We start from the raw sequence: 19,455 nt of genomic DNA, 5'->3' as shown, positions 1-19,455 counted from the left end.
TTCACATGTCATTCCAGAGTCACTGCCCTTCGTTTTCACTTTGACAGTATAGCGATTAACTCGATAGCCGATGGGGGCCGAGAATGATGTCACTCTGGCTACTTACCAACGGAAGGTTGACTTGCGCTGAATGGGGCCCATCGACCGTGACGTCACAAGTTTAACGACTGGTAGCGTCAGCTGTAGAAGAACAGGCGAGATTGAGAACAGTTATACTAAGCAACATCAGACTGAAAATGATTTTTTAAAAAGTTTTTAGGGATTAGATAATTCTAACAACGACAGCCCTATGAAATTTGCCAGAATTTTCAGACAGGGATCAGTTTGATAATATATATTGTTAATTTTAATTGTCAACCTTAGACCGGATGATGCACGGACTTAAAGAAGTTTTCTGCAATTCTTATTTTTCTCGAAAATATTATACCTATACATGCAAGATTTACTTATATTGGTATATTAATCAAATAATCTCAGCCCCAAACCCTTAGTCTACTTAGGTGTGAAACAGTAATAATAACGAGGACATGTATAAGGACCAGTTTGAAGTATCAATGAATGAAATGCGTGAGTCTGGTCAGATACTTCATTGACACATTGCTTATCTTTGCGAGACATGGCCGGACAGTTCTCTCTCTGTGAAATTCCTAAATTTAGTTTGTACACTTAACACGTATTAACTTCCTAAAATAGTGGGATTGTATGAAGCATGAAAATAATACAATTACATCTGCATTCCTCTAATTAACGTATCTATCCAAGATAATTTCTGTCAAAAAATAATACATGCTGACATTTTGTATCCAAATTGCTTCCGGCTTTTATAACTACATATGCAGTTAATTATGAGTATAGAATTTTATACTGATGTATTTGTTCCAATAGTATATATCTCAGTCTGTAAAAAAAGAGGTGGTTGGTGCGCTTTCACTTATTTGAATGAATATTTAATCGGTTGCCGAATTGTGTTGTATAAATTACGGACTTAGATACGTCCGTGTATACATTCTGGGTTCATCATATTTTCTAGAGATCAACTGGATGATAAAAGTTAAATATTTACATTGACAAATCAATTCGGACAGTGACGTATATAGCGTGATATATACATCTCTGATTTAGATAACATCTGTTTGTGTGTTTAGACACTCGCCTACAGTTCATCATTTGCCTACACAAAAGGAGATAATTTCATAACTGAAACTGTATAAAGTCATTTCTATATATATGAAGCACATGAAATATAACTCCCAGAAGGAAGTGTCAACGGAATATATCACATACAGATGTAAGTAGTTAAAAAGCTAGCATATCGAACAAGAGGTCCAACGGTCCTGCAGCGCTCACCTGGTATATTAGGTAAAGGCCTACTCGACATATTTTGAATGGTAATCATGGCTAACATAGCTGCAATAACAAATAAAGCAATGTCCCCTTGAAATCGATGACCATGACAGTATCTGTTTTCAGCTAACAACGTAGATTTCTCAAACGGTGGAAGAAAATCAGTACAGATCCAGTCTGGAACAAACATTCGCTTGATTTAAACATATGTCATTGTAAATCAACATTTATTAAATAATTGGACAAATTGGGGTGGGTGGGATTGGGGGAGGAGGCGGTATTTCACGAGCTTGATACTTTGTATATATGTAGATAATGCATCTGCTCCGTGCAATCGAAACAGGTGATACACTGTCCACATGTCTAAACTCACAACTCGTCAATGTGTATCACTTCATTTTGCATTTAAGATATTATCATTTTTTTTCAAGTGTATAAAGGTACAGAATCAAAGATTGTCATAAAGGTCTTCACATGGGTTACCACATCTATATTCAGGTGAACTATTTAAGTTCAATTCATCATTTTACTGCGTTTAAATAATGATAAAAAAAAGTCGAATCGAAAATGAAGAGGCAACTAGTAATTCTACAGTTCTTTATGTTCCAATCACTCGCAACTTACAAATTAACTTTTCTATTCCTTGTTAATTTGTTTTTATAATGAGCCGTTTCTGATCAAGCGAAGACAAAAAAAAAAAAAAAAAAAAAAACCAAAAAAACAAAAAAACAAAAATCAGGTTAAATGTAATTTGCATGTCTAAATAACTCATTTCGATATGTTGACAATTTTGGACATAGTGATGTTAACAATGTCCCTTTTTGAAAAAAACACTCCAACAGTCCTGCTGTAGGTGTATTTCTCATATTGGTTTCTGGATTTCGTCCACGTGAGTGTAGTCATTAGCATATATTTATGCCCTCCTTTGTTCCTTGTAAGGCCATAAATTATTAGACCTATCTTAGAAATAGCATCTAAGAAGATTTCTCTCATCCTTGTATAAGACAAAGGCTTATTATCTACCGTTACTTTTCGAAAATTTTAGCGCTCTAAATACAAATTGTTCTGAATTTTTTTTCAAGTTTAGCTAAAACTAGATGTCTTTCAAGATGTAACACAGGACATGTAGAACTTCCTGTTCGGACAATAAACACATTGTTACGTTCTCTGTAAACATCAGTCTTACTGCTAGTAACGTTAATTTCGACATGCGAATTAAAAAACACTAAATCCGACACTTTCATTTGCGCAAGTTCGCTAAATCTAAAAACTCCTGCAAATCCAAGCAGGCATATTGTACAAATCCTTTGATCTACCAAACTATTGATATCACTATAATTCTCCACTATATTCAGTAGATGCTTAGTCGACAACGGTACCTTCTTACAGACTGGTTTTGACACCAGCCTTTTTGCTCCTTCCAAGGCGGTTAATACAAACTTGTCATTACATGGATTATCTACCGCTGAAAAATCATGTTGCCACTTAATGCTATAAACATGAGAATTCAAAACCGAAACCGATACAGATTTTTGTACCAATAACGAAAGATAAACTGCTACAGTACTAGCTTTAGCTGGTAAAAAATCTAAACGTACCGTATCACACCAATCTTTAAACTTAAAAAAATAAGAGTCGTATTTTTTTAATAGTGTTATCGGCGCGACTGGCCCTTACTAAAAGCTCTGTATTAACAGTGGCCTGTGTGAGAGAAGGGTTCTGTTCCATATGCCTGATGTCGTCCCATACGGATCCTAATTTGAATCCAGAACCCTGGAAACTGTTAGAAAAAAAAATAACACACATGTAAATACTAATGAGCGTAACATGTTAATCAAAAGTTTCGTTACAAAAACACGAAATAGAAAAACCATCACCCTTGATCCCAATATCAACATGGGAATAACAAAAAGTTACATTTTAAGTACAGTCAACTTTCAAAACCAAAATGGTAGTATGAAACGGAGTTAACGCAAAAACACTGTTAGCCTGAGAGCCGCCTTTAAAGAAGCAGGCGGGCTTCACATACTCAACCACGTCAACCACAAACTCTTTATCGTTTGAAACTAATAAAGGCCAGAAAGAAGCTGACTGCCAGCGTGATACAACCAGAGTACCCCTAGCTCTGCACGTGCGAAAGTGGTTGATAGCCCTCGCTATCAAACACACAGGTGGAACCGCCCAACACGTGAATTTGGACCAATCGAAAGCGAAGGCGTTAATCCCAGCTGACCCTGGGCATGCGTACTTAGAAAAGACTGTGGTGTGACCTTGCTATAGTTGTTGTTTGCAAACAGATCACAGTTGTGAGGACCCAATTTACTATCGAAGAGCTTGAAAACACTATCATGCACAGACCAGTCGTCAAAGTCTTTTATCCTGCTAAACTGATCCGCCAACGTATTGTTTCCTCTAGGTATCCACTGAATACACAAAGAAAACCTATACTGTTCAGCTAGCTTGAACACTTCTGAAACCAACTGTTGTAAGTCTGTACGCATACTTCCTACTTCTAGGAGGCGTGAGACACCCTGTTTATTTGTACGAACCAACACACTTTTACCATACAACTTCTGACAAAAACTGTTTAAGGTAATCACCATAGCCTTGAGTCAACGCCAAGTAGAGTTCCTACGAACCTCATCCGAGGACCACATACTATGTACTAAAGAGTCCCAGAGTATCCCAGGTTTTCCTTTGACAGATATTACTATGTAACGATCTAGTTTTAAACCTACACACATTACCAAGACTTCCCCAAACTGAGATGATCTTTCCTGTAGGTTTTGCTACGTCTCTGGCAAAAATCGCGTTCGACCTGTTTATGACGTCGGTTGCTACATCCAGAATGTCTTGTCTTTTACCTACGTTGATATCCAATGTTCCGTGTTTAAGATTCCAGGTAAAACCTAGCCACTCCAGACACTGCACAGGAATCTAAACACTTTTCTGATCATTAGGTACAAACCCTGCTCCCTTTAAATCTGCTAGCACGGATTCTGACATCTTTAAAGTAGACTGAAAACAATCATTTGTACCAAAGCTATCATCTAGATAGACCATCATTCTAAATCCTTTAGATCCCCACCTTCGTATTAACGGTCTAAAAAGCTTTGTGAAGATGTGCGGCGCAGAGGATAGACCAAAAGGTAAGCATCTAAAGACATTAATTTTTACATTAACGTCATTCCATGAAAATCCTAAAAACTTAAAATGATCTGGGTGTATATCTACGTGATGGTAACCGGAATTGTGATCAAACTTAAACATGAAACCAGCAGTAGATACATAGTTCAAGGCTTCTTTTACGTCTTCCATTTTAAACTCTTTGTTATCGACATAAGAATTCACATATCTGAGATCTAAAATTAGCCTTTCTTTTCCCTTCGCGTTTACCGAAACGGACAAAGGATTCACAACATAAGGCACGGCATCGCATTCCGTAACAACTCCATATTTCACTAAATCTGCTATAGCTGACGTAACAAACTCTCCATGCATTAAAGCTGAATTGTTGTTAGTAGAAAAAGAACAAGGGGGCTCATTACTGAATGGCATCAAGTAACCAAATTCAATAACATTACAAATGTTATCGGAAGCCTTTAACGTATATCTCCAAAAATCTTAACCTGCCTTTGACAGATGTAACTCTAATGTCTTCAATATTTTTCACTTCACCTCTATTGAAAATGTCATCATTCTTACTAAAATTTACAACCGATCTTACCGATAACTTTGATGAGAATTCAGTTTTTGGGTCCTGGGGCTGTCTGATTACCGGATGTCAATGCTCTGATCTTTCTGGGACAGTTGTTAGCCCAGTGTCCTGGACCGTTGCAGTAGAAACAGATTGAACACATACCTGTCCCGCCTCTTGCAGACTGGCCTTGTCCAAATGTCTGAGAGTAGACGAGGGTTGGGCCGTCCCCCGGGTAAGTCCCGACTCCATAAATCTGCTGGGAACCGTTGCCGGGGAAAGATGTTGGTCCATACGAAGGGAATTCTCCCATGAAACCAGGGAATTGTTGATGGTCTCGAAAAGATTGCTGGGGGTCCTGGAAAGGACCGCCTCCATAGCCCCCACGTTGATGCGAACCTCCTTTTGAATAGGGTTTAGACTGAGTGGCTGAAACATTGGAGTTGGTCTATCTTTTCCTAATTGCCTGAGACGAAGGGAGTCATTAGGCCCTTCAGCGATAGGGTCATCCATATATTCGTCCACTGTGTCCCACCAATGTTTGTCCGCAATTCTCACCAACTTATTACGTTCAGAAATAGAGTTAACACACTTTTTCTAGTAATTCAACAGCTTGAACACAGTTACCCTGTTTGACCAACGAAATAGAACGCTTCACTTCAGAAACACGGGCCGAATTGAAAGTAAACTGCTTTTCATTCGATGAAAACCTGAACATCACCTTGGGCACTCGGCTCGTGTACACGAAGTTTCTCATCAAACTCCTCAAGAATTTGCCTTCTGTGCATACACAGAGCTGTGTGCAAACGGGAGGAAAACAAGGAGAGAGCGTCCTCCGTAGACAAATTATTGCTAGAATGTTCAGAACCATTCCCAGAATTGACATGTTCTATCCGTTCCTCGCTCATTGTGCAAAATACGTCCGTATTGTTGTGTAACAGTCTCGTCGATGATCAGAACAGGTAAAAATCCTACAGGTGTGACCACACTAAACTCGCCCAGCACGTGAGCACGCGCGTAAACCTAACCGCGCTTATAGCCCCACGCCATGATTAAAATATAACGAAATGAAATTTATATATTCCTAATTGCTTTTAAGAATTCGGACGTATTTCATACCGAAATATATTAAAACACTCAGACTACACTTTAACAGAGAAGACTAGTATATCGGCACTGCCCAAAAGCATGTGCAATTTGATCAATACGATGCACATATATAGAGACAAAAGTGGCGAGCCACCTTCGGGCCACTTTTGTCTGTCTGTCCCAGCCAAAATGCAGCTTATATTTTAAGACACTAACCATGTACCATGTATTCTATTTATCTTGCAACATTGCTTGAAAATCAGACTATTGAAACTTAAACATGTTTACCTGATTTTGATGTTACGCTCAATTTTGCTTGGTGACGGACGCCATGCGGAAACACAGTTCCAAACTTCATCGGATATAACAGTCATTCACAAGTCTTTAAAAATCTCACAATAATATCGTGCATGAAGCACTATCTCACAATAATATCGTGCATGAAGCATTTTCTCACAATGATATCGTGCATGAAGCACTATCTCACAATGATATCATGCATGAAGCACTATCTCACAATGATATCGTGCATGAAGCACTATCTCACAATGATATCGTGCATGAAGCACTATCTCACAATGATATCGTGCATGAAGCACTATCTCACAATGATATCGTGCATGAAGCACTATCTCACAATGATATCGTGCATGAAGCACTATCTCACAATGATATCGTGCATGAAGCACTATCTCACAATGATATCGTGCATGAAGCACTATCTCACAATGATATCGTGCATGAAGCACTATCTCACAATGATATCGTGCATGAAGCACTACCCCATAATGATATCATGCATGAAGCACTATCTCATAATGATATCGTGCATCTTGCACTATCTCAAAATAATATCGTGCATGAAGCACTATCTCACAATGATATCGTGCATGAAGCACTATCTCACAATGATATCGTGCATGCAGCACTATCTCACAATGATATCTCACAATGATATCGTGCATGAAGCACTATCTCACAATGATATCGTGCATGAAGCAGTATCTCACAATGATATCGTGCATGAAGCACTATCTCACAATGAGAAGCACTATCTCACAATGATATCGTGCATGAAGCACTATCTCACAATGATATCGTGCATGAAGCACTATCTCACAATGATATCGTGCATGAAGCACTATCTCACAATGATATCGTGCATGAAGCACTATCTCACAATGATATCGTGCATGAAGCACTATCTCACAATGATATCGTGCATGAAGCACTATCTCACAATGATATCGTGCATGAAGCACTATCTCACAATGATATCGTGCATGAAGCACTATCACAATGCATATCTCACTGATATCGTCATGAATCTCACAATGCACAATGATATCGTGCATGAAGCACTATCTCACAATGATATCGTGCATGAAGCACTATCTCACAATGATATCGTGCATGAAGCACTATCTCACAATGATATCGTGCATGAAGCACTATCTCACAATGATATCGTGCATGAAGCACTATCGCACAATGATATCGTGCATGAAGCACTATCTCACAATGATATCGTGCATGAAGCACTATCTCACAATGATATCGTGCATGAAGCACTATCTCACAATGATATCGTGCATGAAGCACTATCTCACAATGATATCGTGCATCAAGCACTATCTCACAATGATATCGTGCATGAAGCACTATCTCACAATGATATCGTGCATGAAGCACTATCTCACAATGATATCGTGCATGAAGCACTATCTCACAATGATATCGTGCATGAAGCACTATCTCACAATGATATCGTGCATGAAGCACTATCTCACAATGATATCGTGCATGAAGCACTATCTCACAATGATATCGTGCATGAAGCACTATCTCACAATGATATCGTGCATGAAGCACTATCTCACAATGATATCGTGCATCAAGCACTCGTGCATGAAGCACTATCTCACAATGAAGCACTATCTCACAATGAGAAGCACTATCTCACAATGATATCGTGCATGAAGCACTATCTCACAATGATATCGTGCATGAAGCACTATCTCACAATGATATCGTGCATGAAGCACTATCTCACAATGATATCGTGCATGAAGCACTATCTCACAATGATATCGTGCATGAAGCACTATCTCACAATGATATCGTGCATGAAGCACTATCTCACAATGATATCGTGCATGAAGCACTACCCCATAATGATATCATGCATGAAGCACTATCTCACAATGATATCGTGCATGAAGCACTATCTCAAAATGATATCGTGCATGAAGCACTATCTCACAATGATATCGTGCATGAAGCACTATCTCACAATGATATCGTGCATGAAGCACTATCTCACAATGATATCGTGCATGAAGCACTATCTCACAATGATATCGTGCATGAAGCACTATCTCACAATGATATCGTGCATGAAGCACTATCTCACAATGATATCGTGCATGAAGCACTATCTCACAATGATATCGTGCATGATATCGTGCACTACTCTCACAATGATATCGTGCATGATAGCACTATCTCACAATGATATCGTGCATGAAGCACTATCTCACAATGATATCGTGCATGAAGCACTATCTCACAATGATATCGTGCATGATATCGTGCATCATGCACTATCTCACAATGATATCGTGCATGAAGCACTATCTCACAATGATATCGTGCATGAAGCACTATCTCACAATGATATCGTGCATGAAGCACTATCTCACAATGATATCGTGCATGAAGCACTATCTCACAATGATATCGTGCATGAAGCACTATCTCACAAATGATATCATGCAAAGCACTATCTCACAATGATATCGTGCATGAAGCACTATCTCACACTGATATCGTGCATGAAGCACTATCTCACAATTAGAAGCACTATCTCACACTGATATCGTGCATGAAGCACTATCTCACAATGATATCGTGCATGAAGCACTATCTCACAATGATATCGTGCATGAAGCACTATCTCACAATGATATCGTGCATGAAGCACTATCTCACAATGATATCGTGCATGATCTCAGATATCGTGCACTATCTCACAATGATATCGTGCATGAAGCACTATCTCACAATGATATCGTGCATGAAGCACTATCTCACAATGATATCGTGCATGAAGCACTATCTCACAATGATATCGTGCATGAAGCACTATCTCACAATGATATCGTGCATGAAGCACTATCTCACAATGATATCGTGCATCATGCACTATCTCACAATGATATCGTGCATCATGCACTATCTCACAATGATATCGTGCATGAAGCACTATCTCACAATGATATCATGCATCATGCACTATCTCAAAATGATATCGTGCATGAAGCACTATCTCGCACTATCTCACAATGATATCGTGCATGAAGCACTATCTCACAATGATATCGTGCATGAAGCACTACCCCATAATGATATCATGCATCATGCACTATCTCACAATGATATCGTGCATGAAGCACTATCTCACAATGATATCGTGCATGAAGCACTATCTCACAATGATATCATGCATCATGCACTATCTCACAATGATATCGTGCATCATGCACTATCTCACAATGATATCGTGCATGAAGCACTATCTCACAATGATATCGTGCATGAAGCACTATCTCACAATGATATCGTGCATGAAGCACTACCCCATAATGATATCGTGCATGAAGCACTATCTCACAATGATATCACTATCTCACAATGATATCGTGCATTAAGCACTATCTCACAATGATATCGTGCATGAAACACTATCTCACAACGATATCGTGCATCAAACACTATCTCAAAATAATATCGTGCATGAAGCACTATCTCAAAATAATACCGTGTATTACACGCTATCTCACAATAATATCGTGCATCAAACACTATCTCAAAATAATACCGTGTATTACACGCTATCTCACAATATTACCGTGTATTACACGCTATCTCACAATCTACTTAATCAAATTATTAACGTACATCATATACTTTCTCATATTGGTACCGTTTTTGATAAACTATCTCACATAGCACTGTGTATCATTCTCTGTCTCTCATTGGTGCCTGCGTTACTTGGTATAGTGTAATATAAGGGATCTCTAAGACTTATTTTTGTGAGCATTGACGAGCAAAATCATAAAATCTTAAATGAGATGGAAACAGATTGAGGACACGTTTTATCACATATTCAAGAAAGATTTTAAGTAAAAAAAAAAAAAACGAAAGGAAAAAAATGTGAAAGACAAAATCAAATGACGGCAGCAATTTTTGTCATTTTTGTTTTTCATTGACGTAACGCCATGGTCCATATTACACGAAGGACATGATAATCGATTTCGGAGTGGTACAGTCAAAGACAAACACTCCAGGTTAAATTACATTAGTGACAAAAGCACAGAAGTTCATGGGCAAATTCACTGGATGACACACAGATTATGTGATAAATAATAATCATTGGTAATTAATGACCTAGTTCAAACCAAATCATTTATTCAAACTTGAAGCATCATATCTATCTATATACATTTTACAGGTACCGATACATGATTAGAAAATAAGATTACAATACTGTGACAATTGTATTGTGTGAAAGTAAAATGAGAATTTTGCACAAATGCATATTTGTGACTTATTTCCGGAAAAGACAACAAATTGGCAAATTTTTTATTACAAAATATTGCAGTTACTTATTGAGATATTCTTGGTTGAGATCATGCGTGAAAGAAGGATCACAGCTCTGTTTTGGCTTTGTTTTGAACCATGTTAGGAAGATCGTGTAACAAGAAGTTCATCCTTCTTTCATAAAGGTTCTGTCCTTGCACGGGCTTGAATTTGAGTTCCAGATAGTCCCTAGTGTTAATGCTGAATTTCTCCCACGGCACCAGACCAACGCCGTTCGGATTGCTAAATACGAAAATAAAAATTGAGCATCAGTATGATAAATATAAACACACACACAACAGATGAAGTCTAGAACGTATAATTAAATCCAGGTATCACACCTGAGTGTAAAGAGATACTAAACACTATAACGATGAACATGTCTTTAATGACCTACAATTATAGGCAAACGGAAAAGAGGGGTTTTTTGGGGGGTGGGGGGTGGGGGAGGGTTTGCTTTCATTCTCGTGGGTTATCTAATATTTTTAAAGACATTATTTCAGAAAGAGTGATTAGGGAAAAGTAAGACTTTTTTAGCACGATTTTTGTAATAAATGGATGTGCTTACCCCGTTTTTGCAAAGTTTGTCCAGTATGACACTAAAACATCCGTAAAGGCTCTCCCTTCCTCCGTAGTTAGCGACTCATCTTGTTGACTAGCTGGACCAAACAGGTAAGGAAGTTCCATTGCATGTCCAGCACCCATCCCGTCCATCCAGGCTGGTAGTGGGAATAAGTAAGTAAAATTCAGTGGCTGACTGTACACGTAATGATATGTATTTGAAGATGTCCTGTCCTGAGCATGGAATTCAACAAGTTGTAACGCTGGTGCTACAAAACACGAATCCTCGTACAAATAGTTGATATTTTTACTTTGTTGCAGTGGGTCGTCTGAACTGTACTCCTTGCAAATGGCATCAGAGAGTAACTCATCTCCATACATATCCCTGGCTACGGCTGGTCCTAGGACCTCGCAAAGTACACGGGTCGGCAATCCTTGTTCTATATCAAACTGCAGGGATTTCTGATGGTCATTGAACATGTACATAGTGAGCGACCCTTCGTTGCTTGTAGTTCCCGCTATCACATCCAAGGACCTATAGAAAACAGACACGTCTGAGTTGAGATTCCTAAGGCTTTCAGTCGGCTCCTCAAAAAACAATTCACCATCGACAACCGGCCAGAGTACTGACCGTAACGAAAAGTATCCAAAGTATTCGACGTTCAGAGTAGGGTCCATCTGGGCCTCTAATAATTCGTCTGCGGTCTTCTTTTGGAAGCATTCCGTTAGCACAGTGTTGTCTATTGCAGCATCAGTGTCTGGAATACATTTCAGTTGTTGAGCCATCGCTTTCGTTACTCTTAATGGATCTCTGGAAAAAGCCATCAAGCTGGTCACGGCGCCACTCTGTGCAATGATGCGATGAAAGAGACCTTTTATGCTAGGAATGACTGCTAGTGTCGATACCGCAAAACCTCCAGCAGACTCACCAAATATGGTCACTTTGTCCGGATCTCCACCGAAAGACGCAATATTCCGGTTAATCCACCTGAGGGATTCTATCATATCCCAGATTGCAAAGTTGCCCGGAATCACATTATCTCCAGTACTAAGGAAACCAAATATGCCCAGACGATAGTTGATGCTGACGACAATGACATCCTTTAGTGCCAGGTAGGAAGGGTCATCAGCAGCGGCCTGTCCTATCAAAAACGACCCACCGTGGATCATAACCATCACAGCCTTTTTCTCAGATGTAGTTATGGCGCGTGGAACAAACACATTAAGTTGCAGACAGTCTTCAGACAGCTCTTGATTCTCGAGTCCTTCCCACACGCCGGCAAGTAGCTCTTTATACTGTATACAAGACGGTCCGAATGCTGTACCGTCCAATGGCTCTGTCCACGGTTCGATTGGCACCGGTTTTCTAAACCTCAGCTCACCTATCGGAGGTTTTGCATATGGTATGTTTCGAAACTGCAAAACATTTTGTCCAAGTGCTGGGACGATTACGCCTTTGATTGGTCCGGACGGAGTGACAACAATAGGTGCAAACTGGCTTGCAACAGGTGCGACTATCAGCGATACCACATATAAAGCCAGGAATCCGGCCATCTTTACGAGCAACTCTGTAAGAACAAAGGTGAGGTTAGAGTACGATTGAAATAATACTTAAGCTTGTTAAAACATCCTTTCAAGATGTTCGTACTCCCAGGCCACTTTTCTTCATTGTACTTTTTTAATGTCTCCATGTTGATTTTCTTTTGTTCATATGGAAGATTGGCATCGTTTAAATAATTTTTGAGTTTAAGCAAATTACAAGTCGGTAAACTTCGGACCTTGGGCACAGATAAGAGGTTGGTGGTGTGATCCCTACCCGAGTCGAAGCTAAATTATCATCCCGTCTTCCCTTCCCCCTCCGCCCGCCTTCAGCCCGCAGTACTATCGTGGCTAAATAGCTTTGCACGGCTCTTTACAATAACTCTTAATATCATACGTGGCAGGACATGGTGTTCAGCGAGATAGTCAAAGGCTTCTACATAGAGATCCCGCCTCAATGTGACATGGGCTGTTCAGTGAGAAACACACCCAGTGAACAACCATACTCTTTATATATTTGTGTAGATTATTCCCGTCATACCTGAATATATAACTTCGAAGATCTTTACCCGCTGTAAATATTCAATATATTGATGAAAATCCTCACACACCACGCCCATCTCTTATGGTGGGGATGCTGATTGCAGTTGTATCACGAATCACGTTCACATTGCAACACTTATTGCTGTATTTTGTAGAAAATGTCTTGTATAAGAATTCTAACATTTCTTTTAATTATTTTAATTAATTAATTAATTCAAAATATGTGATATACGTACATACTATAGGTGAAAAACTAAAATGTGTCAATTAATAAGTAAGAATAAGGAGAGGAGAGTGTGCGAGAAATATGGATGAATGTATTAAAAAGTATTTTAGTTCAGTTTGATAACCAAAAATATGTATTACATAAAGTTTTCATAAAAATACATTTGTAAAGAAATGATAACTGTAAATACAACTAGAATATGAAAGACACTGACAAACATGTATAGATTGTACATTCAAGTCTAATTATATTCGAAGATAACGTATTCATTCAACTAGAAAGAAAGGGTATAAAAAGATGAACTCTCAGCTATACGTTCCCCTTGTTTTCAAAATAACTTTTATTCAGTTAAATGAATGATAAAATATAGGTAGAGCTGCATATCTACAGCTGCACAGGTAACACTACAGGTAGCCTTGAGCTGTAACACCGGGTGGTCACGCGCTGTACTCGTACTCATGACGTTTTTATATCGGGATTTTATCTCATTAGCTGTCTGGTGCAAGGTAAGATTGAATGAACATCCAGGGAAAAACGTTTAACAATGACCTTTCCGGTCGTTCGTTCGTTCGTTCGAGCTATATTTGGACCATGGGTCGAGAATTCGTGCTTAATCCCTGTGGTCCGGCCTCGTTCGGCCACCGTTCGGTCCGACAACATGTGTATACTTAGCCGTCATTCTAAATATACAAGTTCTCAAAATCCATTTTTGTGTGATCTTACATGAAAGGTTATACAGTATTTAAGCGAGTTTAGATAATGGGAGTAATATTTGATATAGAACGTGTATTACAGAGCGAATTGACACTCTATCAATGTACATTTACGTGTACCTAAAAATGGAAAGCGCCAAATTTCGGTGTTACTGATTGTTCCCCGTGAAAAATCTAAATATCCAACGTTATTGACCCCGTCGCCTAATATTTTCAACGGAGCCACATGTACATTTGTATATTAGCAGCACACACGCGTACATGTGCAGCAGCGAAGATGTGACGTACCCGGTTTGAAATACACCTACATGTATATTTAGTATGAGAGGAATGACGCTACACATGCATGTTTTAGGTTATGGTGACATTTTACTTACGTGACATAGGTCCAGCATGACTCCACACTGTACTGTAGCAACAATGCACTGTCGACCGAACTGACAGCTATAAATTTACTAAGGAATATAAACACAAAGACTCTCAAATAAAAATCTAAATATAGAACTAGTTGGTCAGTATGTGGAATATCCCTGAAGTTTTGTTTAGTTCTACTCGCTCTACCTGTGGTGGTTTGTGTTCAACAGGGTAAAGAAATGAACCGGTCTGTAGAGCATTAAGTCGTTACCATAACACAACCACGGTCTCTGTTTAGTGTCACTACTTAATAAATAATCTCCGTGATAACAGCCCTGTTGCTGTTTAGCGAATTATATGTGACATTTGTCACATTGCCCATGAGTACGACTCCGTAACTGTTCAGTTCAGGTATTTAGATAAAAGCGAAAATTTCAAATTCTTTGAAAATCCTCTGCTGGGGAAATCAGATTTCTTGTTTTGTTTGATGTTTTGCTGATGTTAAGCACAATATGTTTCTATATATTGTAGCTTTATGTAATCCTGTTTCGTAGAATACTTACAAATAAAAGTATCATTTATTCAATTAAACATTCATTTCCTTTGTCATTATATCGGTTTTAAGCAAATATTATGTGTTGCTTTTCAGAATTAGTACAGTGCATATACGTATTGCAGAGAAATAAAAGAAACGACACGATCTAATTATTGTTAAGTTTATTTTAATATTGATTAACCATTCTAAAACAGTTACATGGAGTGATAATTAACATAGCATGTTCATTATAAGTATGCATTCTTTATGTAGATGTCCATTCTAAGATGAAAATGATGACCATGGTAAATAGTAGACAAGCAAGTAGGCAAAGGTAGAATATTTCATCCCCGATCTACAAAATGAAGTCAGATTTAGCAAGTAATTCATTACTGTAATTATCAGCTTACCCGTTTATACAAGTATGATACCAATCAGTTGTTTTCGGGACTTAAATTAAGTAAATTAGCTAATATCTTTTTCAAAAAGTGTTTCAAAATTAAATCTAGTTACCAGGTGCAAAAAATCCTGTTGATCCCAAAAGGAAAGTTAATTTTCTGTAAACCATTTGTATCTCCACTGTTTCTCTGAAAACACAAAAGGTGTCCTGAATCTCTTTACAATTGTTTGTGATAAAAATGCCTGAGTCACCTTTGTTAAATTTTTGTCTTTAACAAATGCCAAGCAAAAACTTACAAAAATAGCCTTATCCAATATCTAGCATACAGATTAAAGCCTGCAGAGTATTGCTTGTAGTAAGTGTTGATTCAAAGGATATTGCAGAAATGTGACCAAATTCAACTCTTAAGATCCTGCGGTAAAGTTTACAAAACACTGAACCTACTTGACAATGAAATTGCATCCTATTTTGTAATTCCAACGGAAAAGAAATAAAAATATTCGAACGTTTGACCCCTGTGACCTTCAAAGTGGGTCAAGGTCATTCACTTGAACAAGTTGGTAGACCTTAATCCCTCGCTGCTACATTGTACATGCACATTATCAGACCCCTTGGCCTTTCGGTTGCTGAGAAGTCGTTTGATGATTTTAAGATATTTGATACCTGTAACCTTGAGAGTGGGTCAAGGTCATTTATTTGACCAAATTTGATAGCCGTTCATCTGTACATGCCACAATTCCATGATCAAATATCTAGACTTTATGTTACTGAGGCGTCCAAAATGTAAAATGGTTTCAACAGACGATGCACGATGGAAAACACACGACGACAGACAAAAGGCGATAACAATAGGTCACTGGAGACTTGGCGGCCTTATGTGACCTGAAAGTCTAACAAGAACATTGTAATGTAAAGGTAATTTAATCCGATGCCATATGATTACAGTGCAATAGTGGAACTTAATATTGCAATACAAATTTATTATCTTACTTTTCATGACTTTTATCATTTATGTAACCTTCGAATATGTCGCATTGATTTTAAGTCATTTAGATGTATGTTTATTAATTAATTATAATGAATATAACTTTAAGACAATGCTAATGGTATTATGGCGTATTTATACACGTACGTGATGGTTGATATATTGCAGATTATTAATGACCAAAAGTTCAAATGTTTTCAGTTTTGTAAACTCCACATAGATATAGAAATCAAAGTACTGAAAGTACTGGTATGCTAAGACCATTAAAAAATAAATTCTTTGTTATTAGCTTGCTATATACTGAAACCAACTATATGCAATCAGTAAATCATTGCAGCCCATAAAAAATGACCAGCAGATATCAGAAATAACAAGCATAGTAGTATTACTTATGTAATACATGTCCCAAGTAGGCTCCAAGATGCAATGATAGGGAAGTTGTCCATTTCTTTGGATACATTGTAGGGAATGTTGATCATGGACACCATATTATCACTTTAAAGACTGTGTATCCTATTGGTTTAAGACCATTAGTTAGACCATCATGCAAATAACATGCTACATACAAATATTGGACAGCTTCATTTTCCAGATTGTTTGTAAATGACTGCATAAGAGTGCCAATTTTCTAAAACAAACATGACTTGTCACCATAACTTAAAACAGAAGATGCCTATTCTTCCAGAAAACCTGGTCTTATTCTCCTTGTACTTTTTCTGGGAATCTTCAAGTAGATATTGACTTTGTTCCAATTTTTCATGTTTATATATTCTTTGTTCTCTAAAACTTGTCACAAGATATTTTATTCCTCTTGTATTATCATTTTTTTTAACATCCTTACAGTGACCTTGAACCTTGAAATTTACAAGATGTGAATATCTTTTAGGTTGTGAAATTTGATAGAAAAACGAGGGTAATACAATGGAAAAACACCCCCATGCAACTATCCGTTTTTTGACTGTGACCTTGATCTTTGATATCTGACCCTGAATTTCTAAAGAAACCGACTTCTCCTCACAAGGGATACATGTTCCAAATTTGATAAAGGTATACTAACTGTCTTGGTCTCAATGCGTTTACAAGGTAATCATATAGTACTTATGCAAGTACTGTGACCTCTACATTCAATCCTCAAAATCATTACTATATCCTCTCCACATTGCCCAGGGATAACTGAAACTGTAATCCAAATGATAACTAATACCCCCATCACCCACAGCCTTAGTTATCTCCCCATGGTGACCTTTTGCAAAAAAACATCCTCTGAAACACAGCGGCATGTGCACATGTTCCCTAATATTCCTGCGAAGTTTTGTTGAAATTGGTCCACAGGTTTAGAAGTTGACCCACATGCAAAACCTGTCTATATTGACCAGATGCCATGGAAATTAATATTTCCAGGGGAAAATGGTGCATGTACATCTACACATTGTCCCAAATATTACTGTAGTTTCATTGGAGTTGTCTAGACAAGATGTGTCTACAGACAGACAAACAGATGGATGGACAGATAGACAACTTGATTCGATTTACCCACCCTTTTGGTGGTATAAGAATGCACAAGAGTGCTTACAAATTCCATGTGGACAGACATCATGGAAAAATAATAATGATAATAATAAAAATAAAAACATGATAAAGATGCTTATATCTTGTTTTCTTTATTCAGTATACTTTCCATGCTTTGATCAGCAATGTAATCGTGTCATGTCAATATCCTAGTATAAGATTGCATACACAAAATTGTTGTAGGTAGACTTTTAAGATAAATAAAAAAAAAATACATGTCTAAGTTTAAATGAAGGTTTTAAACAGAAGTTGTATTATGTTCAGTATACAGTGATTTTTCTAGACAATTGTAAACTATAAACTCGGTATACAGCGATCTTTTCTACACATTTGTAAACAACAAACTCAGTATGCGGTGATCTTTTCTACAAAAAGTTTTTTTATATATTGTATATACATAACTCAGAAAAAAAATAAGCAAACCTTTCTATGTACACTACAAACTCAGTATACAGTGAGCCTTTCTACATAAACTTGGTATAACTAGTGAATCTTTCTACTTAAGTAAATTGAAGATTGTAAAGAAATTTACTACAAATGCAGCATACAATGATCTTTTCCACATTTTTTTAGTTTCTGCCATTTGTTGATTCTTCTTTTGTGATGGTAATTATATTGCCGCCTTTAGAGAGTACTGTGACCTTAAAAGGCAACATGGTTGTTAGCATATCCTCAAGTGATTAACCATCTTCAACATCTAATTGGAGGTCGGAAAGAAGGACGTTTTTCTCCACCATAAGGTCCTAAAATCCATTGTTGGTCACAATGGCCAATTCCAAGTTAAAATAATCAAGAGATACCTTCTACCATTCCAGATTTCATTTCTTCAGGGACATCCACCTGCTGAAAGAGAGTAAAGCAAATAAATAACTATATTTCTTTATTGCTATGATTATGTGCAAGAAATATACACTTCTGTATAAGCTTATAGTCTTGAACTTCCCAATAGGAGTCTATATTAAATATAATTAATTGTTTTGACATTCAGGACTGTCAAATTATGAAGTGATGGACAGCTAGAAAATAAGAATATCTTGACCATGGTCATACAGAGATTGAATCATAAAGTTAAATTCATGAGATAAATCTGTGCAGTATGATAATTTATTTTGACGTTTGTATTTCAAAAATCATTATGACTTGAAAGGTAATGTGTAATTTAATTAATTACATTGGACCGTCATGCAATGGCAATGCCATTTTCATAATGTAATTGTAATTTCATTAATTACATCATCATGTAATTGAACCCATGCCTG

General features: G+C 37.5%; 1 protein-coding gene across 1 annotated transcript; it reads right to left on the bottom strand.

Annotated features, from left to right (window-relative positions):
- Window positions 1-10,839: 10,839 nt before the first annotated feature.
- LOC132564285 (cocaine esterase-like) lies at window positions 10,840-12,886 on the bottom strand. The gene is made up of 2 exons (XM_060228955.1): window positions 11,340-12,886; window positions 10,840-11,014 (listed from the first exon to the last, which is right to left on the bottom strand). Exons 1-2 carry the CDS (start codon window positions 12,884-12,886, stop codon window positions 10,840-10,842), a joined length of 1,722 nt encoding a protein of 573 aa, XP_060084938.1.
- Window positions 12,887-19,455: the final 6,569 nt, after the last annotated feature.

The sequence above is a fragment of the Ylistrum balloti genome, unplaced genomic scaffold (genome assembly GCF_031769215.1).
Source record: "Ylistrum balloti isolate Yb309-2 unplaced genomic scaffold, AGI_CSIRO_Ybal_v1 Utg372136, whole genome shotgun sequence".
Classification (NCBI taxonomy): domain Eukaryota; kingdom Metazoa; phylum Mollusca; class Bivalvia; order Pectinida; family Pectinidae; genus Ylistrum; species Ylistrum balloti.
The sequence above is the reverse complement of the archived record's forward strand: the minus strand, read 5'-3'. Positions and strand labels throughout refer to the sequence as shown.

Bases quoted from the DNA above. Each gene is read 5' to 3' on its own strand.
- LOC132564285 (XM_060228955.1), bottom strand. From the start codon at position 12,886: ATGGCCGGATTCCTGGCTTTATATGTGGTATCGCTGATAGTCGCACCT. The intron at 11,015-11,339 runs GTAAGCACATCC...TTTCGTATTTAG, and splicing joins ACAAACTTTGCAAAAACGGG to CAATCCGAACGGCGTTGGTC.